Source organism: Gymnoscopelus braueri, assembly GCF_963280865.1.
Source record: "Gymnoscopelus braueri genome assembly, chromosome: 1".
NCBI lineage: Eukaryota > Metazoa > Chordata > Actinopteri > Myctophiformes > Myctophidae > Gymnoscopelus > Gymnoscopelus braueri.
In genome coordinates, this window is record NC_137603.1 from 40,307,932 (window position 1) to 40,333,835 (window position 25,904).

Consider the following 25,904-nt stretch of genomic DNA (forward strand, 5'->3'; position numbering starts at 1 on the left):
AGCAGTTTGGCGGAGGAAACCCGTCAGTGCCGTGCCGTGCCTTCACCATATCTTTGGTCACCACTTTGGAACATTCCTAGTTTCCGGAGAGCACATGGACGCAGCATCCTCCCGTCTGGCAGCTGATTGGCTAAACGCCCGTGTATGACTGCTGCCTGTGTGTCGTTGCCTTTCTACTTAACGTTGTTCAAGTAAGTCTTTTGTTTTTCACTGGCCCGGACAAACGTTCTTTCTTCGCAACGACCACAACTTTTTGTTTGTTTGTTGTCGAATCCACCTCGACCACCTGTCTTACGTCGCTGTGTTTCGTTTCTTGTTTTATCACGGCGGCAAACAAAAGAAAACTTGGTTCTAGTCTAGCCAACGTTAGCTAAAGTTAGCTCGTTGGCTAGCAGTGTTTTGCTAACTAAACCAGGCAGCTGTCGTTACATTTGCTCCAGGTAAGTTAGCTTCTCATGCTGTTAGCATTCTGTCCATTTGATTCACTGCCCCTCATTAGCCATTGTCTGTCTGATGGTCTGTTTGTCCTGGCCAATGTTACTTAACGTTACAATGTACTTTTGTGTGGGGTGTGTGTGTATGTGTGTGTATTGTTGGCTAACGTTAGCAAAAATAATGCCACTCTATTGTTCGTTGTCTGCTAAGCTAATCTAACAATGTCAGGTGAATTACTAGTTAATGTCAGCACCATGGTGTGTAACCATGACAAGCTACGTGGTTGGCATGAGTTCTTAGGTAATTGTGTCAAATGTTAGTCATTGCAGCGTTGGCTAGCTAGCTCTTGGAAAGCTAAATGTTTCTAATCAATAGCCTGCTTAATAGAATTGTAATTGACAAATAACGTTGTACATTCGTAGTTTTGTTAGTCATTGGTAGACATTCCTTCCAAGTCCAAACTTGTCACACTTGTTTTAACCGTTAAGATGGTCTGTCAATAATTGGCTAGTGTTTTGATGTTTGAGAATGGTAACAAGCAGTTGTCCCCTGCTACATGTGTATTGAGAACTGGACTTTCTCTCTCTCTCCCCCCTTTTCAGGGTCAACCCCCCTACCATTTTAAGCTGTATAACTACATGTTTTCCTGAGATATGCTCAAGAGATTCTTGCCTAACAAAAGGTAAATATGAACGATTATCTTCTAACTTGTATTCAAGCTTTGCTGTCAGACGAGCCACACAGAAACCCCATAACTGAAGTTCAAATATGAGTCTAATGAATGAATGAGTGGTGTGTCCTACATTATTTGTTGGGTAATCTAATCACATAATGCTTGAAAATCACCTCTTATTCTTTCATTAGCAGCACTAGTAGTGGAGTGGCACTAGCAGTTGTAAGTTGCAGATCATTTGGAGTCTCTGATGTTTTGACATTTAAGACCGGCATGCAGAATAATGAAATTCATTGAGTTCCTAAAGTGATTGACCTATGACAAAAAATTGCTTATTGTTAATGTTGTCATTACACATTACTTTGGATGTGAAAATGTCACTTGCCAGGCAGGTTTATGTGGATGATATTTTAGCTAACAGAAAAATAGTTCTGTAACTAATATGTAAGAACTGCTGCTTTGTCACTTTATATACTTTTCACATTAACGCATCTTCCTAGGTTTGCTTTCTGCACAGTCATGAACCACAGCTATTTTAAAACACGCCCTCAACCTAAATTCAGACTTTCCCGACTAGGATTTACTTAATTTAAACTGGACTAAAGAAAAATACATGTGTTCTTGGGCCTTCTTTCCAAACAGAGGATAGATGTGGACGAACCCTCCCCTAACGAAATGTGACAGGATGTTGAACCATCACTGCAGAAGGAACCCCGAGCTTCAAGAGGAGCTGCAGATCCAGGCTGCAGTGGCGGCGGGAGATGTATACACAGTCAGGAGAATGCTGGAGCAGGGATACTCTCCTAAGATCCGCGATGCCAACGGCTGGACGTTGCTCCACTTCTCTGCTGCCAAAGGAAAAGAGAGATGTGTCCGGGTCTTTCTGGAGCATGGAGGTCAGTGCCGGGTTTGTGCTTCCACAGTGGGCTGCAGCTTTGACAGGCTCTGTTTGGATGTGTTACCAAAATCTCTTGCTATGACACGCGGTCATGCACGTAGCACTAAAGGCACGGACACACAGTGAGGACAACTTCCACAAGTAGCCACAGCTGTTCGCAAGCCCATGTGGCACTTTCGCACATTTCACGCCGTTCCTTTTTTATCTTCCGGGGCTTTGAGCAGCTGGTGGGCAGTGCCAACAAAGTGCCGGTTTTCCGGATGTGTAGTTCTTCGACTACTCAGTGCTATTTGTAGAAGTGAGGACAGAGGAATGCACACTACTCAACATGAAAACGTGCAATATAAAATATTAATTAGCAAAATGAAAACCTTAGTGCACCCTGCACCTTGACAAAACGAAAACACCATTACATTATTATGAATAGCATTAACCACATGAACCCCAGCATATCTATTCTAGGGAGCACATTTGCCAAAAATAGCCGATCTACAAGCTCACAACGCAACGCGTTGTGAGCTTGTAGATTGGCTATTTTTGGCAAAGAGATTTGGTGTTGACAGACAAAAGCGTCCAAGAAATGTAGGCCTGTTAAAAATATTTGCTATTCAGATGTGTGTGTGTGGGGGGGCATCCCTATTGTGATCAGTGCAAATGAAATACGAGCGCATGTGTCTAGCAGATTCCGATCAATTCCGATACTGTACATATTTAAGTCTCTAAGCTGTCTATCTCATGATCCCCCTGTTCTGTCGCGCACCTCTCGCTCCGCACACCGCTCAGAAAAAAAAGTGTCTTGCGGGGTGTCTGAATCACTTTTTCTTTTATCCCAAATGTGTCCCCGTCAGTGTAAAGAGCCTCGATGGACAGCTAGGCTTACTCTGTTGCATCTAAGTTTCCCTTTTTATGTAGGCATTGTCTTTTTTAATAAGACGGACAATATTCAATCCTGTAGGCTAATGATTAATCACTAGGTTCGAGAGAGCAGTGGTAGAAAAAGTACTCGCATTGTTTACATAAGTAAAATTATCAATACTTTAATGTACAAATACAAGTAAAAGAACAAAAGTATTGGTATCAAAATGTACCAAAAGTAGAAAGTACTCATTATGCAGAATGTCCCATTTCACAAGTTTTCAAATGTATAAAATGTAAAAAAAATCTTTTGAAAATAGCAGATCTACAAGCTCACAAGCATTGTGAGCTTGTAGATCGGCTATTTTCAAATGGCCGAAATGTATTTAGGGCTGAAGTGGTTACTGTATGTTTTGTAATAATAATCAAAACCTACTAAGTAACTAAAGTTTTCAAATCATTGTAGTGGAGTAAAGGTATAATATTTACCTCTGAGATGTAGTGAAGTAGAAGTAAAAGTACTGAAAATTGGAAATACTCCAGTAAAGTAAAAATACCTCAAAATTGTACTTAAGTACAGTACTTGAGTAAATGTACTTAGTTACTTTACACCACTGCTAGCGAGAGGGGCTTGACTCGCAAAAGCAAGTGTGGTTAATTCAGTCAAAATCTGTCGCATGCGTTTCAAATCGTATTCTTTGATCGGCTGGTGATATAACTTAACAGTCACAAGGTATTTATAAACATACTTTTTTACAGAGAAATTTGAATTAAGTCTTGATCAGGGACGCGCTGCGCACTTCTGTGTTGCACGGACTTTGTGTCAGTCCGTGCAACATGTGGTTCGCGGCCCAGACCGGAGCGGCTTGGAGCGGCAGGCGGTCCTTGCTCCGCACACTTTTACTTTTTTATTACTGATTTTATGTTAAAACTAAAGGTCAAAAATTGATTGATCAAGTGATATTACTGAAACAGAGAACATAACCTCTCCAGAATCATAGTCAACAACGTTCCACAACGTGCTGGGAAGAAGTGCTGGATAAAACTGCTGGAGCACTGGAATGGAGTGCTTTGATCGGAGCGTTTCATCGGTCATTTTCGCTGGAGTCCAATCTACATTTTTTTGGCTGATATCGCGCCGATATCCAATCTGTTAATCGGATCGCGGCATCTCTAACTACAAGTGAAAAACCTGCCCAGTCGAGTGAATGCAGGACGCATCTGTCCCATCGGTTAGTGCCTATCACTGCCGGGTCATAGTTCACCAATGTTGAACCCCATGCGTCGGACCAAAGATTGTTAATTTAGGAAGATGCACCATCCCAATTGGAGCCACTAGAGGCGACATGGTACACAAATCCTACAAATGGTCTCCTAAGTGGGCACCGACGTCTGACGACAAATCTAGCGAACGTCCAATGTTTCTCTGTTTACTGGTCCTAGATCCCGTGAGAGTGTCTTGCTGGGACAGAGAAATGTCGATAATAAAGTAGATTTTCTCCAGATGTCTCTCTGAAAAAAGCCATTTTAGTTCCAAAATGTTAGTAACATTATGTGGCTTGTGACGATCGGGTCCAAGATTTAGTTCAGTGACCATGGGGCTAAAGAATGGTTCAGAAGCTGTGTTCACGTTCACTCTCCCATTGAAATGAATAGACTCCAACTTGCTTCCTTCCTGTCTCCTAAAAAGGCGTCCGCCCACTTCACACAAATACGGGAAGTAAACCGGAGATGGTGGGTCTTGCTATTTCCGTCTTGGGTCGGACTTCACACTAGTGCACGCGCATCAGCTCTGTCAACTTGTCACATCTGGGTGGTCTTTCCGTTTTTTCCCCATATAAATGGAGTGGTTGGAACTTCCGGCCACCAAACACATATGTGTGCCCGCACCTTAATGACTCTTGATTGGTCTCCTTTGAGAACAGATATACATATTGCAGGGCTGCCAAGTTTCAGGAAAATCTAGGAGTGAGACTTTAGTGTCATCACATGCAGAGTGTGTGCGCAGGCAGAGTCAGTGCGCAGTGAATTTGTGTTTTTTTTCCCCACTTATTTCGGGTTTTTGTTACTTTTAATTCAGTACGAAAAAATGTACTCCATGAAGTGTAGATGTGTGGCAAAAAGGAAACGTCACAGCCAACAGGCACGCAGAGCGCATGGATGCTTATTTATAACAGGAAGAGCTTCACATTTAACTATAGCCGTAGCCTACTCATTCAATTCTGAACAGATTCTTAAAATTCTCCATTAGCTGTGTATCAGTCATGATGATTGTTTCGCCATCAAACAATATCAAGCAAAAAGGAAACGTCGGCGGGTCCTTCTTCTCTCCTGTCCATCGCGCACCTCTCCATTAAGAAATGGAACCGTCGTCTTAAAACACCCTCGCCCCGGGTTTTAGGACGAGCGTTCCGTTTTCCACCCGGTTGCCGTTTTTCTGCTCGTAGGATTTTTCTTGTTCTTTTTTTTTTCTTCGTCCCAGAAATGGGGGAGATATCACCCACTACGGCAAGCAGTTATGGAAATATATAATTAAATAGTGTGGCGTGAGGCGTGTGAAGAGGTTAAATTGCTTCACTCTCACACTCAAAGGATGTGACTTGGCAGCTCTGATTGACAAACCCTGTTCTTCTAGACCTTTCTGCAATGATAGACAGTTGGCAGGTATATGTGGATAGAAAGCACTTCCTCAATTAAATCTTTCACTCGTTTACTTCATTGCTGAGATAGATAGTTGGCAGGTTTACTTGGGTAGAAAATGGTTCTGTGAAACTTCCCTCACTTTCTGAAAATCATGCCAGTAACGTTGCTGTTTTAGTTTGTCATAATAATGTAATTATTTTGGCACTTTGCACACCACAAAGCAAATGCCACGAGCTCAGTTATATTGGAGTTATGGTAGAAATCTCCAAACTTTGTCAAGTCACACTGGAACTATCTGATGGCACTCTGGGTTAGAGGAAAACATAGATTTTTGTGAGCTGACCCTTTTTATTCTAGGTTTCTTCACTCTTGCACTAGAGGGCAGTGTGTTACCAGCCTGAAAGAGTGACAATTATGTTCTCCTGTCAAGGTCCATACAGGCAATCCCTGTGATGGTTTCATAAAAGTTAGGATACATGTTAGGGAAAGGCATGGGACTATGTTGGTAAGATGTCTAAATTTAGCTGAAGAATAATAATCCTCACTTTTAAAAAATCCTGGCATAGGGCAGCAACATTTAATCAATGTAATCAATTATAAAAAGTAATGGTTGTTCGCTAAGCCGCACCCCCCAATAGCCATTGTCCAATGCTAGCTTGGATTGCATGATGATTTGACAAGCAAGTCAGGAGTGCGTGGACATGTTCACAGACATGGTAACACGTATGGCCAGCACAAGATTCAGAACGGTGATAGAGGGTTCGGTTGAGAGTAGCCTAATGCTTTGGTGACATTACAAGTCAACACCAGCTTGAACTTCCGAGTTCAATGTTGCATAACAGAAAAAGAGTGGGTCAAATTATTTTCTGTAGCCTACAAACTCGCACAAATTGCAGTTACAAAATATTCTTAGACTAGAGAAATAAAGCAAAATATACATAAGGTGTGTGTACTCAACAAATTCATTAAATGGAGGATATATATGATGCAAGGAGCAGATATATATGATTAAGTGGGTGGTCCTAAGATCCCAACTTGTGTTTAATTTTTGATCCATATATATAATAATTATAATACCCAATGATCATTATTTGGAGGAAATGGGTCTGTAGCTCTACCACTGTAAGCGTATGGGGGGTTTCTTTTCCGTGTGTCCAAATATTAGTAATTATTTCTAGGCTTGAGTACACAAGATATACACTATACAGATAAAGTTTACTTAAATATACAGATGAGAATATACATTGACATAAAAATACATCCTATCTATGTTTTTTAAATGGCATAAATGGCCTATTGTCATAGAGATGGAACAGTTATTCAGGCTAAATTATAAATAATTATCATTTGTAATATTGTTGATTCATTGATATAAAAACAATAAAAAAAATTGCTTCCATTATTTGATTGAAAAATGTATCAATAGAATAATCTCTAAGAAAATAATGCAGTGCAGTAGTGCATAATGACATCCAGAGGGCACTGTATATCAGGATTTCAGGTTTGGTTGACTTTAAAAAAAAAGGTTATTGACAGCAGTATGAAGTTGACTTGTAATCTTATTAACATCCCACTATAAATAAGCTATGATTAAAATGTTAAGCTTATGAGAAAATATCTGATCTTATATGCAGTTCAATCATGTTTCAACCTTTTCATGAATCCTATATTTGGATGAGTCCCTTAAAGGAAGAGTAACACAATGGGCACTACTTTGTCTCAATTTAATTGTGTAATAGTTGTGAAAATATTTGCCAATGCAACTATACACTGAAAGGGTCTGTGTTGAGAGCTGTCAGAAGGAGGAGGTGCCCAGTGGCCACAATTCCGAAAGTCCCTCCCTCCACCTCGGAGAACGACAAGTCATAACAGTGCGTCACCACGGGAATGTCGGTGAATTCACCCCATTGAAAAATGGCTGTGGGAATGACGATTGTGGGAATGACGATATTATACACTCTAATAAGAAGTACATGCATAACTTTGTTAACAACCATGACCAACAATATTTATTCTATCACACGTTATATATTTTTTTAATGATTGACCTGACTGTTTTTGCAATATTCATAGTGAAACAGAGCTAGCTTAGGTCTGCAGTCGCGAGGGGCGGGTCTTGATACTCCGCTCCAGCCTTGTTACAGCGGACCACTGAGGCTCAGCAAGCCCAAGATGAGTGGTTATCTGTGGGTAGAACAAGCGAGGTGACTCTGTGGAGGTTTTTTCCCCCCACGATTTTAACGGTGGGTCCTGGGACAAATAATGACAACACAAGATTAATAGTGGACAGGAAGCCTATTTGTGAGGGGAAAGCTGATAATAATTAAAAGAAAGAGTTAACTTAAAGCATTTAAAGGAGAATTCCAGTCATTTTAGATGTTTGCTTTGATGTGTCACTAATCACTCACCAACATACAAAGGGCCGTTGAATTTTTCCAGAGAAGCCCCTGTTGTCCATTGTGGAGAACCCTTCCCATGGCATAATGGAGTAATGTGTATAAATGAAAATCGCCTATTTTAGCACCTCCAAAGTTCGTTTTTTTTCCACTAATCCTCATTATGCAGTTTACTGACACTCACACTAAATGTCCCTTATGAGCTGCCGTTCATGCAGAACGACATGGAGCTGGTTGCTTGTTTCTCTCACAGAATCTGGCAACACCAAGGACAAGCTTCACGTCGTTCTGCATGAACGGCAGCTCATAAGGGACATTCAGTGCATGTTTGAGTGTCAGTACACTGCAAAATGAGGATTAGTGGGAAAAAAACGAACTTTGGAGGTGCTAAAATATTTTATACACATAACTCCATTATGCCAGGGGAAGGGGTCTCCACAATGGACAACAGGGGCTTCTCTGGAAAAATTCAACGGCCCTTTGTATGTTGGTGAGTGATTAGCGACACATCAAAGCAAACATCTAAAATGACTGGAATTCTCCTTTAAAGGTTTCGTGACATTCAGTTTTACCACACATTAAAAGTCTTTGTCATGGTCCTTCAAACGTGTATAAAAAGTTTTAACAAAAAAATCCACTTCAGTGATCCATGCCAGGTGTTTTTCTCACATTTCTAAAGCCTTTTCAACTGCAATGAAAAAATAAATCTTTGCCTGCGGGTGTCGCTGTTGAGGGATTTTGCCTGTCAATCATCGCCTCTGCTCTCCCCCCCCCCCCCCCCCCCCCCCCCCCCCCCAGGAAAGGATAGGGGAGGGGCGAGGAGGAGAGTGGGCAGGATTAATGGCCTGTGACTTCACTGCCCAAGTGCCAAGCTCAGATTACTTTTCAGCCTAATTATTCAGAAAACCACAGAAAATCCACTGAATGTTCAAAGTTCAGATTTTTTGGGTGTAATTAAGGTCATAAAACCCCCCAAAAAACATAAAAAATAAAAAAAGTGAAAATGAATGTCATAGAACCTTTAAACCAAGCACTTTGCGTGAGGCTTTGGAATTATTTGAGACATGATTTATTATATAATATATAATATAATAATAATAGTATTATATTATAATATCAATAATTTGAGTAATTTTGAGTGTTGCATAAATTAGTAGGCTATATTAATTAATACAATATATATATATATTTTTTTACTGTTGTGTTGAGCTTTTAAAAAAGCTTTTTGGTTGAAAGAACAAACCGCACTAAAAACAGAATAACTCCTGCACACCACAAAATCCACAACTAACTGACCTCCTGCTCAACTTTGAGAATCTAGCCATGGTTGTACATGACGCTCGTCTGTCACAAGCGTCATGGCTGAACTTCAACCTGTTTTTTGCACTTTCTCCATTACAATATAATGGTGCTTATAAAGTGCTTATCCCATGGCCACGGACGTTACAATTATGTACGGCTCCTCAAAAGTACCCGTATATGCCGTGTTGTTCACTAAAAAGCATTTTAATCCGATCGGCGGCCATTTTCTCATAGAGTTATAATGTATCAGAGTGCAATACACCTCCCAACTGATAGGGTCACGTAGTAGAAAGCACGAGAAAATTCAGAGAAAATGGCCACAGATCGGATTAAAATGCTTTTTATTTAACAATACGGAAGATAGGGGTACTTCTGAGGGCCCGTACAGAATTGTAACATCCGTGGCCATGGGGTAAGCACTTTATATTTGAAATCTGAACGTGTATGTAGATTTGCGGGTTGTAATGGAGACGGTTCAAAAACCAGGTTGAAGTTCAGCCATGACGCTCGTGACGGATGGGTGTCGTGTCTTTTTTCTTAATTTGTTTTCCTCCCGCCTTGCGAGATGGTGACATTACATTTAGACATTATAATGCTATACTTTTATTTGTTGGTGCATAATTGTAGCTTTTGTAAAGCTTGTTGCCTTTTTCAAAGCACTTTCACTGTGTTGTTGTTCATTGTATCATGTTTCAGGGCTAGTGAGAATCTATTTGTCTCCCAATCCCACACACATGCTGCTCACGAAATAGGCTTGTCCAGAGCCTTGCTCTGGGCGTGTCTATACTAGTTAGCATTGCACTGAGAAAACAGACGATTCTCTAACCCCCTCTGTATACGTCACGCACCCGCGTCATCCCAGCACTCCGAAGATTTTTCCCGAAATGGCCGCTGTAGATGATAAACCTCAAATGTATTTAAAAAAAAAATAATAATAATATATATATATATATATATATATATATATATATATATATATATATATATATATATATATATATATATAGTGTTGACATACTTAGGTTTTTATATATATATATATATATATATATATATATATATATATATATATATATATATATATATATATATATATATATATATATATATATATAGTGTTGACATACTTAGGTTTTTTTTGAGAGACATGTGTCAACACTTTTGTAAATTACATGGTGTCTACACTTTAATTCTTTTTGACACAAATTCCTCATCTCCTTACAGCTGACCCTACAGTGAAGGACTTCATAGGCGGCTTCACAGCGCTCCACTATGCTGCCATGCACGGCAGAGCCCGCATCGCCCGGCTCATGTTGGAGTCGGAGTTCCGCGGCGATATCATCAATGCCAAGAGTAACGACGGCTGGACTCCCCTTCACGTGGCGGCCCACTATGGCAGAGACTCCTTCGTTCGTCTGCTCCTGGAATTCAGGGCAGAAGTGGACCCTCTGAGTGACAAAGGGACCACCCCGCTGCAGCTCGCCATTATCCGTGAGCGCTCGAGCTGCGTGCGGATCCTACTGGACCACAGCGCAAACATTGACATTCAAAATGGTTTCCTCCTGCGATATGCCGTCATTAAAGGCAACCATTCATATTGCCGCATGTTCCTGCAGAGGGGAGCGGACACCAACCTGGGTCGTCTCGAGGATGGTCAGACGCCGCTGCATCTGTCTGCCCTCAGGGATGATGTGCAGTGTGCCCAGATGCTCTACACATACGGGGCAGATACCACCACTAGGAACTACGAGGGCCAGACACCATTGGCCGTCTCTGTTAGCATGTCGGGGATCAGCCGGCCCTGTCTGGACTTTCTACAGGAAGTCACCAGTAAGTCTAATCAACACACCTATGTGACAACTATGATTACATTTAACCTAGATGGCTCGCTTGTGTCTACTTCTGGTATAATTATAATTATGAAAATTGTGCATATTTTAATTGATTCCCGTAAATATAGCACTTATACAGGATAATGTGGGACGTTCGGTTCCTGCACACATAATCAGAGCCAATGTGGGACTTGGCCCTGGCTAGCGTTGTATAAACGGATCCCATTCGCTCTCTGTCCCTCTCTCTAGAGCATCGGCCTCTCTACAGGCAATGTAGAGAATCTGGCGAGTGGCTGTTAATTTATAAATCGTCATATGGCTGTGTTGTGCACCGAACCTCGCGGCGCACTGCTCTATGGTTCAGGTTCAGGTTTATTTGTCATATTTATAGATACAGAGTATAAATACAATAAATTATTTTGCTCAGAGCATTCTCAGTCTTACATACACAGGACATAGACAAACATCTATAGTGCAAAGAAAAAGACAAACACAAAAAAAAAAGTGCAAGTGAAGTGACAATACAGTGCAAAACAGTTCAAGGTCAGCTGTTCAGCAGCCTGACTGCCTGGGGGAAGAAACTGTTACTGAGACGGGTGGTGCGAGATTTGATGCTCTGGTAGCGTTTTTTGGAAGGGAGTTGTTTGAACAGGCTATTTGCGGGATGGCTGGTGTCTTTAATGATGTTGTTGGCTTTTTTCATACAAAGAGTGGTGTAGATGTTGTGGAGACTGGGTAGTTCTGTGCTGCCGATGATTTTAGCTGCTGTTTTAACGGTCCTCTGCAACCTGTTGCAGTCCTGTCCTGAGCGGTCGTGTTACCGTACCACACTGTGATACAGCCAGTTAAGACACTTTCAATTATACATCGATAAAAGTTCACTAGTCCTTTTGTACTTAAGCCAAAATTTTTAAGGCGCCTCAGAAAGTACAGTCGCTGCTGCGCCTTCTTGAGGATGTACTCGGTATTGAGTGACCATGTGAATGTGTCTGTGATGTGTATGCCCAGGAATTTAAAGTTATCAACTATGTCGACAGATGACCCTTTGATGGAAATTGGGGAGTGGATACCTTTGGACTTCCTAAAGTCTACAATGATTTCTTTGGTCTTATTGGTGTTAAGTGAGAGGTTGTTGTTATCGCACCATAGAGTTAGATCTTCTATCTCCCTCCTATAGGCCCTCTCATCACCGTCGGTTATTAAACCGATCACTGTGGTATCATCCGCAAATTTAATTATGCTGTTATTCCCACATCTGGCAACACAATCAAACGTAAACAAACTGTACAACTGATGGTGCGTTGTGAGAAGTATAAATCAGGATTGAAACGTAAATGCATCATCTGAAGGGAATCCTGCACTGTAAAATATACCAGACCAATAAATACTGGTGCAAAGGTTTTTTGCACCAAACTTTTCTTTCCCCTTCTCCAAATCTCTCTTCCGTCTATTATCTATTATTCTTCCCCGCTCCACATAGAGATAGATGGGAAATAAAGAACAAGGCAGACAAACACTAAGTGTAAAAGATCTTTTTCATATTATTATGAACTTTGCATACGGCTGGGCAATTAACCATAAATAAATATACATCGAAACCAATATTTGGAACCAAAACCGATTTTTTTTTAAAATAATTATTTATAATGTCTTGTATATCAACAAAAAAAATGTGTATTGTACAAAAGTAGCTAAAATAGCTGAGCTCTCAACGTGACACATTGCACATGTGTTGTAAGCCTGTAGATCAGGGGTCTTCAACCTTTTCAGGCCAGGGACCCCCAAACTGATGGGGAGATGGAGCAGGGACCCCCTACCTCGTAGGGTAGGGGGGGCTACCACATATATTGTATATTTATGTATACAATTATGTTTTATATTGCCTGCTCCTATACGCACCTGCCCCAGTAGGTGTGCAAAATACAAATTCTCTACAAAATATGTATAAACATACCATGTTATTGTGCATTGTGCCTCCATGTATCTGTTTGCTATGGATTCATGTTATGTTTAAAGACAATTTGACATTTTGGGGGGGGGAAATATATATATATTTTTTTTTACAAAAATATTGTTTAATCAAACAACAATTTCGCGGACCCCCTGCAGTACCTCCGCAGACCCCCTAGGGGTCGCGGACCCCCTGTTGAAGACCTCTGCTGTAGATCTATTTCCACATACAAAAACTTGAATTGAATTAATTGTGATATTGATTTGAAGTCATGTCGCTCAGTCTGACTTTCCAAGAATAGTGCATAGAATGTACAGCAGAGACACAGAAGGCAGGAGGCACATAAATGCATACAGTAGACCTCATACCTAACCTACCTTATCTTATATTTCTGATATTTAAAATCAATACTAACTAGACTACTACGGTTTCTTTCCATCTCGCCTTTCTCTTTCACACACACAAACACACACACAAACACACACAAGCACACCTTAAATTGGAGCAGAGCGACAAAAGGCAATCTGAAATGGACAATTTAAGACCTGTATTTAAGCTTAATATATAGTATCCCCTCAAAGTGTGTAAATCCCCCCTAATGTGGAGCATATAAGGGGGATCCTTCCCTTTTTTTTAAAATGAATTTCAGGACCCTTGGAACTCTTTGGTGTAGTAGCAAAGAGTTCCAAGTTCGGTACAAAAGTGATGGATCTCTACTGTAAGTTGAGAGGAGAAGAAACCTCAGAAATACAGAGGGAAAGAGGGAACTTTGCCAACAAAAGTTATAACGACCAGTTGTTCAGTCGCAGAACAATCAATGGGGAGGGGGGGCACATTACCTGAAGCAGTAATGATTTTGGATGAACAATGGCTGCATTCCTCTACTACCCCCTGAACTTTGATATCAAAGAGCTCTGGTCCGTTTCAGACAACCCCATTCAATGATGATCAGCCAGATCGTATGTCTGCTCGGTTATTGATTACAGAACTACCTCAGTGGATTAAACTCATCTGCCTCAGCCTTGAAAGCCTATCTCATACAGGATGACTGGCACCCAACTCTTTTGAAGGCTCACTCAAGACATATCAGTGTTGCGCCCCTTAGGTTTTCTTTCTCTCATATTGGGCACTGAGATCACAAATGTAACGTGTAACTTTTTATGAGATGAGGCCAAATCTCACACAGAACTAAATCAACAAATAAAGCTAATCTGAATTACAGTAGCTTTATTTTACATGTTTTACACTTCAGTTTAGACAACATGTCAGAGTGAACAAGCTCAGTCAGTTTTCAACAAGAGAAACGTGAATCTCAGGAGACATTGTCAGAGTTAATCCATTGCTGTTAAATGAGACAGCTGACTTGAGCATGTCAATAGTTTCATTCGTTGTTTTCTAGGAATACAGGTACTGATTGAAAAAGGTTGGTGCTTCTGCTGTATATAAGCTAGGTCATATTCTACACGCTGTATATTAAAGCCCACGGTAGGGTAAGAGATATTTATTTTATTAAAACAGAGTTTTTTGTTTAAAGGTTAAACCCATATATTCTGATAGTAATCATTGCTATAGAGTGTTTGTTCAGTAACCAGGACCTCCCCGACTCTCTAAAGCTGTTTAATAAACTGAAAATACATTTTCAGGTGGATTGCCATTTTTCAGCCAATTAAGAGAGTGACCATTTATCAGCTTCAATTTTATAGTGTTCCAATTTTGTCTGCTCATTTATTTGCGTCATTACTTTCAATTTAACTTGTTTAATCTGTATCCTGTCTGAGTTCTCTATCCTGATTGGATAAAATTGGTATCCTGATCTGAAAATACATTTTCTGTTTAATACAGAGCTGGATAGACATGGAGACTCCTGTTACTGAACAAACACTTTATAGCAAAGAGTACTATTACAATATAGATAAAGCTATTTAAAACTTATCGTAACAAAAAACCCTTACCCTTTTTAAGCTGTTAGACGTGAAACATGTGGCCAGAAGGTTGCTTCTTTAAACTGGAATAAATAAACACAAAAATCCATACACATCAAACAAAAATATTTTACGAGAAGACAAAAGTGACAAGAGTGACACGCTGCAAAGGTCGTCAGGCTTGGGAATAGACTCTTTTTCGGGCTGCATTAGAGCCTACGTGGTATGCTCCTTAACCACTAGGCCAGCGGCACCCCAATTTTTTAATTTTTTAAACTCCTTTTTCTCCCCAATTGAATCATTTTGCCAATTAATTCCTCCCCACACACATTTCTCTGCCAGTGAGGAGCCCCCACCAGGGGGATGTTGAAACTTCAATCCAATTCACCAAGCTAGAGTCAATGGCAACAGCATAATAAGCTGTTCGGGCAGAGCGGATTTGGCACATTTTTCATGGGCGCAACTCACATACTCAGCTATGATGCTCATCCCACAAATGCATTTTCCTTACAAATGGGGCACCATTTAAAACAGGGGGGGGGGGGAACTGGCTTTCCAAAGGTATAAAAGTTATTGCCGAGAAGCATTGTTACAACAGAGAAATAATCTACCGTACACACATTTCTGAACTTATTGGAACACATCCATACTTTCATACATAGGCCTGCATGTACGTGTGTCATATTAGCACGTGTATGAATAGTTGGGAAAGACTATAGCTGTCGTGCATTGTCACCTGGAGCAGTTTGAGTGGAGAAGCAGGGCTCTGGTGACAGTAGACAGGCCCGCAGCTGTGCCGTGGCGGGCCCTTTGTTGTGGTTTCCCAAGCTGGCTGTGGTCGTGGGTGTTTCCCATGGCTGAGGGAGGAAGAGAAATATCCACAGCAAAAGGAGTCACTTTACCAGTGTCAGACTGATAACACCTATGAGAATCACTTCCTGGAGCCAAGGGGATTTTTTCCCAGATGTTTGCATGGAGCTGATAACAGCGTGATGCTACCTTGCGACCTTGATGGCTGAGTAAGACCTCAGGGAGGGTTTTTGAAAACTGTACAGAGACGGGAAGACGACCTATCAAAATACGTTTTTGGGCGGATACATTTTGTTTTATTTAGAATTGTAGAGACAAGAACCCGAAAGCAGAGGAGGAAGGATGTGCAACATAGGTCTCCCTCTTGAATCAAACAGGGAAACGGCCAGCTTTTAAAATGAATAATATTAATACAATATACAGGAAGTGCAGACATGTACCGTGGCCTGATGCTTATTGATAAATTACTCCATAATTTGTGCAATGATTCATGTATAGCAGTCTTAACTGATGATCAAAATGTAGAATGTGTAATATATGAGTGTAACATTTCTTTTGGTACTCTCTTTCAGGACAACCTAGGACTCTTCAAGACTTGTGTCGGATAAAAATCCGCCACTGCATCGGCCTTCAAAGCTTAAAGTTCCTGGAGGATCTACCCATTGCTAAAGTTATGAAGGACTACCTAAAACACAAGTTTGACAACGTGTGATGGCAGCAGTTGCACCCAGAATAGGCCAATTGAGAAAATTCTCTGGTTTCATTCAAGACTATGCAATCACTGTTACTTTGCCAGGAGGAAAGGTACACAGTTTTGTTTGGTACATGCCTAAAGATGGTGTTAGTCAAGTTCAAGACATTGACTGGAGTTCTGTTTTAAATTCATTGTGTTAGCCTTTTTGTACTGGAGCAGTTGCTGAGGAGTGGAACTCACTCTGTCTCTTAGCCTTTCAGTCATGTTTGATCGGTGATTGATGTAATTATGCAGTAGTTGTGCCCATTGTGAGGGAAAAACTAAATCTTACTTCAAGAGGATCTTTTTTACCATCAAAATCCAATCCTTAAGGTTTCTTAGCATGGTGTGGCCCTTGATGGAGCACATAGTCACGTGCACGTGCATATATGCCAATGAGTATATTTATATTTCCCCCCTTTCCTCATTTGCTGTGATATCAACTCTTGATTCATAGCAAAATGATTGAGAGAATTATGTTTTATTTTTTTACCGAGTTCTAAAAGCCTGTGCCTGTCAGTAATTTGGGAAATTTCAGTCTTACAGTGGTGAATTGTTTTCTCTGTCGAAACCTCTGACAAATGTGTCAAATCAGCTGGACACTGAGTGATATGAGTAACATCCAGGTCTCATAAAGGGCACAACATGCAATACTGACAAGGAGAATGAGCTGTGCAACAACATGAAAGGATATCTAAGCCTTTCTGGTATCACACAGGAATACGTAGCACAAATGCCTTTGTAATGTAGTATCCCTAGTGAGAACATTGCGTATAAACAGGTTAACCATTTTATTTTGTAATTGGAAAGTAAATTGATTTGTTAAATGATGTCCAACTGAAAGCTAAATAAGAAATCCAAATAAAAACTGAGTATTCTGTTGCCCTTTGAACACTTGAAAAGAAAAACCCACAGTTGCTTGGTTACAAATTAGTTACATCACTTTGCAGCTAGATTAATTATCTTGTTTCAAATTAGTTCAGAGAATAACTTTCTGAAAAAGTATTCACATTTGATAAGTAAATGAGTTTTTTGATTAATTCATCAGCCAGTATTGGGTAACAATGACACAATCACTAGAAGCAAAATGTAAATATGTCATGTACAGCAGATATTTTTGTAGATTTATTTAAGCGATCATCTCCTGTATTCTTAATGTATTTGGACTTTGTTGGAAAGTATTGTGCATTGTTTGGTGTGACCCATGTATTGGTTATTTCTTTGTGTGTTCAACTATTAATTTTTCGAAGAATAATTTGGAATCAAGTAGGGGTTTTTCTTCTCAATTACTTTTTTTATTTTGCAGGAGCACATGCTTTCTTTAAAATTACATTGTCTCTTGCAGGTAGCTTGATTGTGAGGAGACCATACTGTGAATTTTGTTTTATCAGAGGCTTATAGGAATTTGTTCTTAAATGTCCAATCCACTAAGCAAATCTTTTATTTTTTTCCTCATTTAAAAACTGTTAAAATTGAAGACTTTATTGTCATTACCCTTCTATTGTTTTTTTTAATTTATTGCTACCCAACATATCAAAACATCGTCAGTGTAGTGAACTCATTTGGAAATGTTTTATTTCATTTGGTTTTCAAAAGTTTTATTGTGCCACAGATCCATTTTTATAGACCTTTACATTAACATTTTATTCCCATTTAAATTAGTCTAAATAATGCTTGCTTTTCTGAGAAGGCTATTTTCTGTGTTTTATGGCAGAACTAACATCTATATGTTCTCATGTGAGGTGTAGCCTGTTCTTGTCATTTGTGCACAACATGACCTAGTTTTCAGACACTGGTCGTTCAGCACTTCTACTATTCTTTAAAATATATATTCATTCAGTATACTCTGGCTGACTTTAAACCACCTGGTTTGGGAACTACACATTAGAAGCCTCAGTGCTAATTTAACTCTGATTGTACAAATGTAACTAAATACTCGTTACTTTTGTACACTCAGTTAATTTGACACTGATGGTTTTACAGTGTACAAATACTGTACTGCCTCGTCCTTGTTAGCTCATGGACAATACAGCAATCTTAGCTTTGGAGCAAAGCAGGGAGACAGGATTTCACCATAGTTGTTACATTTCACGACGGTGCTGTCTATTCTGAACCTGCATTTGGATATGATATGGCAGTTTTGTAAGCATCATTTTTGTATTCTAGACTATTTCTAATATGTGAGCAGAGTGAAAGAGATTGAATGATCTAAGATGTGTGCAACATAGTCAGCCTTTTCTCAGCTCTTTTGGTTACTCAACAGGCTTGGGTCCTCAGTCAGGGAACGTTCATACATGTCTTATGTGGCTATCAAATGGCTGCGAGTCTTCCACAACATCAACTACTGAATGTACATATGCAGATTTTCAGGTGTAAAAAAACGTGTGAATAAACTAAAGTTAACATTTCTGCTTTTCTGCATTTTTATTATTTCATTTGACATTGCTTTGAGACAGTCAGGGATATTTAGCATTACTCTTGGAACTGTGTTAACCACTTTAACCCTGTCATCTCTATTTTGTGCATGTCATTAAAACTTTAGTTCAGCTTAGTAGTGATGGTACTGGAATCCAGGCATTTCTAATGCAGGAATTATGTTAAGAAATTAGTCCTTGAATATATGATTCAGATTTTACCACATTTTTTAATTATCAGAATTATCTACATGATCTAAATTATCTTCATGAACCAAAATGTTTAAAGTGCAAAGGCATATGGAAACTTAGTGTATATATATATATATATATATATATATATATTATATATATATATATATATATATATATATATACACCTACATACACTATTTAGAGATAGATAGATTAATTGGACAACATTTTCTTTTTACACTTTTGGAACTGTCCTACAGGTGTTAGACTGTTGAAATGTCGGGCGTGATATTTTCAGTGCAACCCTCCCATGTGCTCACATCATGTGCCGTCCACAATCTTGCGTTGCAGTTGAGAAGAATTAAAAGATGTGGCCATAAGCTGTTAATGGTTTGGGAGTGCTTAAATAGAATGTGGAAATTGATTCATGGGATTGTTATAGTATCATACACACCATCTCTTCCTGTCTGTTTTCCAGGCTGTGTGGGAGCTATAAATCTCTGATCTGATAGTCATCACCACTGAGCCTGTTCAGGTCAGGCCTTCCCACTGATGCTGACACACTGCCAGGGTCTAGTTTCAGAGGGTAAGGTGTGTGTGTGTGTGTGTGTGTGTGTGTGCGCGTGTGTGTGTGTGCGCGAGCGTGTGTGCGGTTGGGTGCCGTGCATCCCAAAAAGATAAAAATATGAAGAAAAAAAAAATCTGAAATTGGCATTCTGTCAACTCTTGAGAGATGTATCATTTTCAGACGGGCATTTTTTTCTCCTTTCTCCATCCTCCCTTCTCTTCTTTTCCCTGGAATGCTGTCTTAAAAGAGCTGGTTTCTGCTTTCGCTTCCATTTGTTCTCGCCAGGGTACAGTCAAATACCATGCTGAGGTGACCTAATAGCGACTGTGATATATTTATGTCTAACTTTACCAAACATAGGGAGCTATCATTGAACAGATCGCCGGTAGCGTTACGTGATAAGACAATACCATCCGTCTCTGGCCCGGCAAGCCTTCAGACAGTAGGAACAATGGCACCTCTGTCAGGAGCCTGTACGGCTCTGCAGTAAAACCAGTGTCCTGTCTATATACTGTGTGTGTGCGTGTGTCTGTGTGTGTGTGTGTGTGTGTGTGTGTGTGTGTGTGTGTGTGTGTGTGTGTGTGTGTGTGTGTGTGTGTGTGTGTGTGTGTGTGTGTGTGTGTGTGTGTGTGTGTGTGCGCGTGCGTGCGTGCATACGTGTGTGTGTGTGTGTGTGTGTGTGTGCGTGTGTGTGCAGGCATGTATATGTGTATATATATATATATATATATATATATATATATATATATATATATACTTTCCCTACCTGATGCAACACCCCTTCATCAGTCAATCTGTCCCACCTAGCTTTCCATGTATGGGGTGGGGGTGGAGGGGGTAGCAGATAAGAGACATGCACAGGCAAGATTATGCAAAACACAATCTCTCCACAATGGGTTTATAGTTTTACCAACCTAATATGTTGATCGTGTAGTTGGAAATGTTTAAAGCATTTATCTCTCCAGTCCAAGTCAGGATACATTTGTCAGGACACGTATGAGAGCTAATGATAATGGTACCTTCAAATTACTGTAAACACTCAACTGGAATACTTTCCCTTTGTCTGTGTGTATGTTTTCCTGTTGGCATCATAGTGATGCCATTTTTTATTTTCTGGCTTTTTGTGGGTTTTCTTTTCCAGATTTTAAATGTACTTTGCCTTTTGTCTCCTAATCCATTCTGATTCCCTGAATTAATTCCATTCGTATTCGTATTCACTTGATTTGGTCCTTTATTTGATCTATGAACGTAATGTGATTACAAGCTTTAGGAGAAATACAATCTGTGATCTAGGACAGGCCCACTGAGGAGCTGGACGAGAGCCCAGCCTGAGAGGAGAATGCAACTTATTCATTATGTTGCTCTTAGATTGTGAGAATAGCACACCTTTTATCTAGCTTTCAGTTGGAAATGGTATCACCTCATTAAATCGGAGGATAAAAAAGCACTACAAAAAGTGCTGTAGAATTATTTTCTTACCTCTGTGTTGGTTATTGAATGACATATTCAATACAGACTTATTGCAGCTGAACGTCTGGTGTAATCTGTTTGTCTTACAATTTTACAGTGAACAAATGATTTTTAGAACGCCTTGTTTCGGACGTGCTCAGTGGTGTACACACACTGTTGCGAGATGAATGAAACATACTCGTCTTCCAGGAAATGAGAAGGCATTCCAGGAGTTGCGATTGGCCCTTGTCCATCGGGCCCTCTCAAGGGACTCTTTATCTTATTGCTCAATCCAGGAGACAACCCAGTATCAGGGGTCGGCGGTGTGACGTGCGGCTGCTCAGCAAAGAATAGAGGGAAAACAAAGAGTCTCTTTCTAAGGCCTGCCGTTGCTCTGTTACCATAACCAGCTGTTAGCTGCACCATTTTATCAAGACTTCATTTTGTGGTGAAAGCACCTCGCCTTGTTGCCAGATGCACAGCCCAGTGAGGCAGAACAGAAGGGCTGTTCCTTCATACTGCCACCCTAAGTCCCCCCTGTCCCTGTTCTGCTTGGTCTGACAAAGCCTCAGTCAGTACACACCGTCTGTCTGTCTGTCTGTCTGTCTGTCTGTCTGTCTGTCTGTCTGTCTGTCTGTCTGTCTGTCTGTCTGTCTGTCTGTCTGTCTATCAAAATATGATCTGTCTAACCTTGTTCTATATATCACTGCACACATGCATCAGTGCACACAGTGCAGGGTAACCTGACAGGCAGCTCAACAGTTAGTGAGACACAGGTGCAGTGACAGCCAGGGAAGCAGGCCACTAATACAGCTCTCATTAACAAGGGGGAGCAGGCCTCTCTGAGGGCACAGATGTGCGAGTGCCTCTGAGCTGCACTGATGTTCAACAACATAGTGTAACGGAAAGGTCAAACCCTCACACAGAATAATTAACTATAAACAGATTAAGTCAGTTAAGAAAAAGAAAACTGGGCTCCACTTTACACAGGTCATCTTTGAGCTGGTTAGTGAATAATGAGTTCACCATTCCTCAAGTTTCCCTCCCTCCTCTGTTCATCATTGTTTAGTCTTAAACCCGAACAATGTGTCGCCTGAGGATAGAGACATTTAGGTCCGATATTACATATCTTTATGCTAAATGCGGTATCTTTTGATTATTGTTATCATGGTCACTGTGGTTTCTCCGTTTACTTCTTGGGAAATGCTTCACATTTCAGCACTTCTCTGATTGACAGGTAAGTAAATTGTGGGCTTGGCAAAATTTTGTGTGTATTCAGGCTGGGGAAGCTTTTCAGCAACTGCCTGAGATCAAACGGCTGCTTCATTTACACATGCAGCCTGTCTACCATATGACACAGTGATGATCACTTTCAGTTGTGTGTCTGATTTGCCACAAGAGCAGCATGTTATGAGTAGGTGGATCATCATTCAAGTGAATGTAACAGTTTACGACGGGATCATCTCACGTCCGTAAGAGAGAGTTGGCATCTCATTGCAAACATTAACTGGCATACAGAGACACAGGAAGACACAATATTGCTTCTTTTCTTTTTTTACTCACTAAGGTTTACATATTCCTTCTTAATAGTACTCTAGGCTTATGAGCTCAATTTGTCTTCTTAATTATGAATTTTCCGTGCACAGACTTTTGGGATTACAGCCGATTACCACACAAAAAGTTGTTCTTTAGCTCAAGAACCATAACACCTCAACCATCACAAAGAACCACATTTTTGTGTCTGGGTATGTATTAGTTAGAAATATGGATGGCAATGATTAAAGGTAGGGTAAGTGATATTTTTTTATTTAAAAAGGGGTTAGCACTATATTCTGATATTTGTTTGTTTAGTAACAGGGGTCCCCCTGTCTCTCAAAATGTCAGCAGACATTTATCGCTTCAATTTTATAGCGTTCCAGTTCCAGTTTTGTCTGCTCATTTCTTTGTGTCATCACTTTCAATTTCAATTGTTTAATCTGTATCCTGTCTGAGTTCTCTATCCTGATTGGATAAAATTGGTATGCTGACCTGAAAATGCATTTTAGGTATAAAAACACTAAGAAGGCAACCGAGCAGGTACTTGGGCACTGGTTGTCTTCTACTGTACAGTAGCCTATATGTGCTCCTACTGTGTCTGGGTTTTCCTCCTTTTGGACAACTAAAACTTTGATGTGAGCCCATTTCACTTTATATTTTTCCCTTTTGCTGCTACTCTCTGTGGCCCAGAAGAGAAAGACAAACAGTTTTATTTATTATTTATTTATACTCTGGGATCGTTTCTTAAAAAGAGTAAAATAAAAATCACACCCTGTGTGAAGTGGGCGGTGTCTTGCTAGCTAATCACAATACTGAATGGAGTCAACCAATCATGTACAAATAATAAATACATTTATTGAAACACTCTTTATGATGGAAGAAACCATAACTTTAAAAAAACAAATTTATGGTTTTTTTAAAGTTATGGTTTCTTATATAGGGCTATGCACAGGTGTCATGTGACACTGGCCAATCACAGTCCTGAATAGACTGTGATTGGCCATTCACGGTGCAGGGTTTAGGCGGGGTACTTTTTGGCCAATCACAGCGCAGGATTTGTTGTACAAATATCCAAACCTCACTTATAGGGGCGGTTTCACCGCCCAACACTGTAAGACCTTTCAAGGTGGAGGGCAAAGCACAAGTCTAAGTGACCCTTGAGCATAAATAGAAGACAGTGTCAATACAATGAAGATGAAGGAGGGGTTGCATAATGTTTCTATGCCAGGCAGACCCAGTTTTAACTCGGCCACTTTACCACAGGAAACTGTTCCTAATGGCTCTGCCTGTAAATGGGGAAAAGGGGGGAGACAACAGCTTCAAGGGGCATAATTTAGTACCTGACAAGCCTTCCAGATTCAAATAAGGTCTGGAACTGTGTACATTGAAACAATACATTGCATGTGAGAAAAAGAAAGTGTTTTCTTTCTCATCTTTGTCCTGTGCCTCGTTCATATGGAGAGTCCTCCTTTAGTTCACTTTGCCTTTTCCTCCTCTCTTTCTGCTGAAGCAGCACAATGTGATTTCCCTTGAAAAAAAGAAATACCTGCTGCTTTATTTAGCCCCTCTCTCCTCTGTTCGCCATCGGAAAAGCTTTTATTTGTGTGTGTTTTTTGTGCATGCCTTCTATTTGTGGCCACTGCATTCCTATGGAGAAAACTAAGAGTGCTTGATTGCTTTCCACCGCACAAGTGAGGTTTGTTTTGTCTAGCGGAGCAGGCTGACTAAATATCCAGTGACATTATAATTTGATCGTCTCTAATAAAAGCCTCGGACTGACCTCAGGGTTGACGGGTACCATGGAGAACAGGCTCCCATGGGGGGGCAGCACAGTCCAGCCTGTGTCTGCCAGAGAGGGACGGAGTGAGGGAACGAGGGAGAAAGAGAGAAATGGAGCAAAAAAAGTTGTGAGAGAGAAAGGGTGGATGGAAGACTGGCATCCTGTGCAAAGGATTAGGAGAGAGAGAGAGAAAAAAAGGAAGGGGGGCAGAAAGGTGGATGAGAGATAAAGTGGTAGAAGTGCAGAGGGGGAAGAAGAGAGACGGAGATGGAGTGTGAGTGAAAAAGAGAGAGAGTGGGGGGGGGGATGACTTCTGGACTGTAGCTTGGGTGCTTCATGGCCAGACAGACCACACTATGTGCAGTAATCCAGGACACACTCATGCAAGCAGAACGTCCTCTGCTGAACGGCGGAGGAGAGCCGGTCGGCCATACTAAATGGTGTGGGACTTTCTGAGATAGCCGGTCTGGGGTTTCCAGACAATAGGGCGTATTGATTCGACAAGTATCTAAAATAGTTCCACTGGAACTGTGCATTTCTAGCAGCCTCTGAGCATCTGAATGGAAACGGAGAACAGGTGATATGTCCTCTGTGGGCATGCCATTAAAGCATTGCATTTCATCAGAAGAAACAGAGTCCTAGGTGTGTGTGGGAGTATGCGCGTGGGACAGCACAAGCAGGCATGTTTGCATTTGAGCAGAAGAAACGTTTTGTTCTTTTTGCTTTCAAGTTCAAGATTTCTTCATCTGTTCAGGATGTAACTTACAAATGAATGAATGAAGATGCTGCTTATTTCACTGTAGTCATTCTTGAACACAGAGGATCTTGATTAGGAACTGTTAAAATGGAGACAAATGTGCTTAATTTAGGAGATGTTTAAGACTGCAGAACTCACAGTTTTGTGCTTCGTGCCCACAGTACATCAAAACTAATTTGATGTCGGTAGTGTATAATCATGCCTATCTCTGATAGCAGGTTTCAGCTTTCTGGCATTACCAAAAGCCCACCTGCTCGATTCCTTATTGCAAAATACAGTATCCAATAATATTGCTTGTAGTTTGGTTAGATGTTATATCTGGTTTTATAATGCATTTTAGGGTTGGTCTGGCTGCTTTCTATGATCACTTAATTTGCATTTGTTTTATTAGGCTTGTTTTTCAAAGTTTGCAGAATTACAAGACTTAAATAGTGAATTATAACATGGCCCACAAAGCTCCAAACCTCAGGTGCCTGTTTCTCTGTGATCTGACTGTAAATGGCCTATTTCTCTGTGATGTGACTGTAAATTGCCAAAGGATCCGACAGAATGAAATAAGATATCCAGCCTACAAAGTTCCCTGACCAATGATATTGTTTATGATCTAGACAAAATAAAATTATCTAAACTCAAGTTGGGAGTTCATCAGATAAAACTACACAAATAATCTCATTGTCTGTGTGATTTATTTTTAATTTTTAATAACAATACCAATAATTCCTTCACCTATCCATTATGGTCTTGGAGGTAATATT

At 40.3% G+C, this 25,904-nt stretch overlaps 1 protein-coding gene across 2 annotated transcripts; it reads left to right on the plus strand.

Annotated features, from left to right (window-relative positions):
- The first annotated feature begins 149 nt into the window (after positions 1 to 149).
- asb7 (ankyrin repeat and SOCS box containing 7) lies at positions 150 to 18,858 on the plus strand. Of its 2 annotated transcripts, none has more exons than XM_080430682.1 (5): positions 150 to 191; positions 1,038 to 1,117; positions 1,751 to 2,004; positions 10,427 to 11,032; positions 16,290 to 18,858. In XM_080430682.1, exons 3-5 carry the CDS (start codon positions 1,758 to 1,760, stop codon positions 16,427 to 16,429), a joined length of 993 nt encoding a protein of 330 aa, XP_080286808.1. In that variant the 5' UTR covers positions 150 to 191; positions 1,038 to 1,117; positions 1,751 to 1,757; the 3' UTR covers positions 16,430 to 18,858. The 2 variants fall into 2 exon arrangements, with proteins under 2 accessions (XP_080286808.1, XP_080286807.1); XM_080430681.1 differs by having other exon boundaries at positions 155 to 440.
- Positions 18,859 to 25,904: the final 7,046 nt, after the last annotated feature.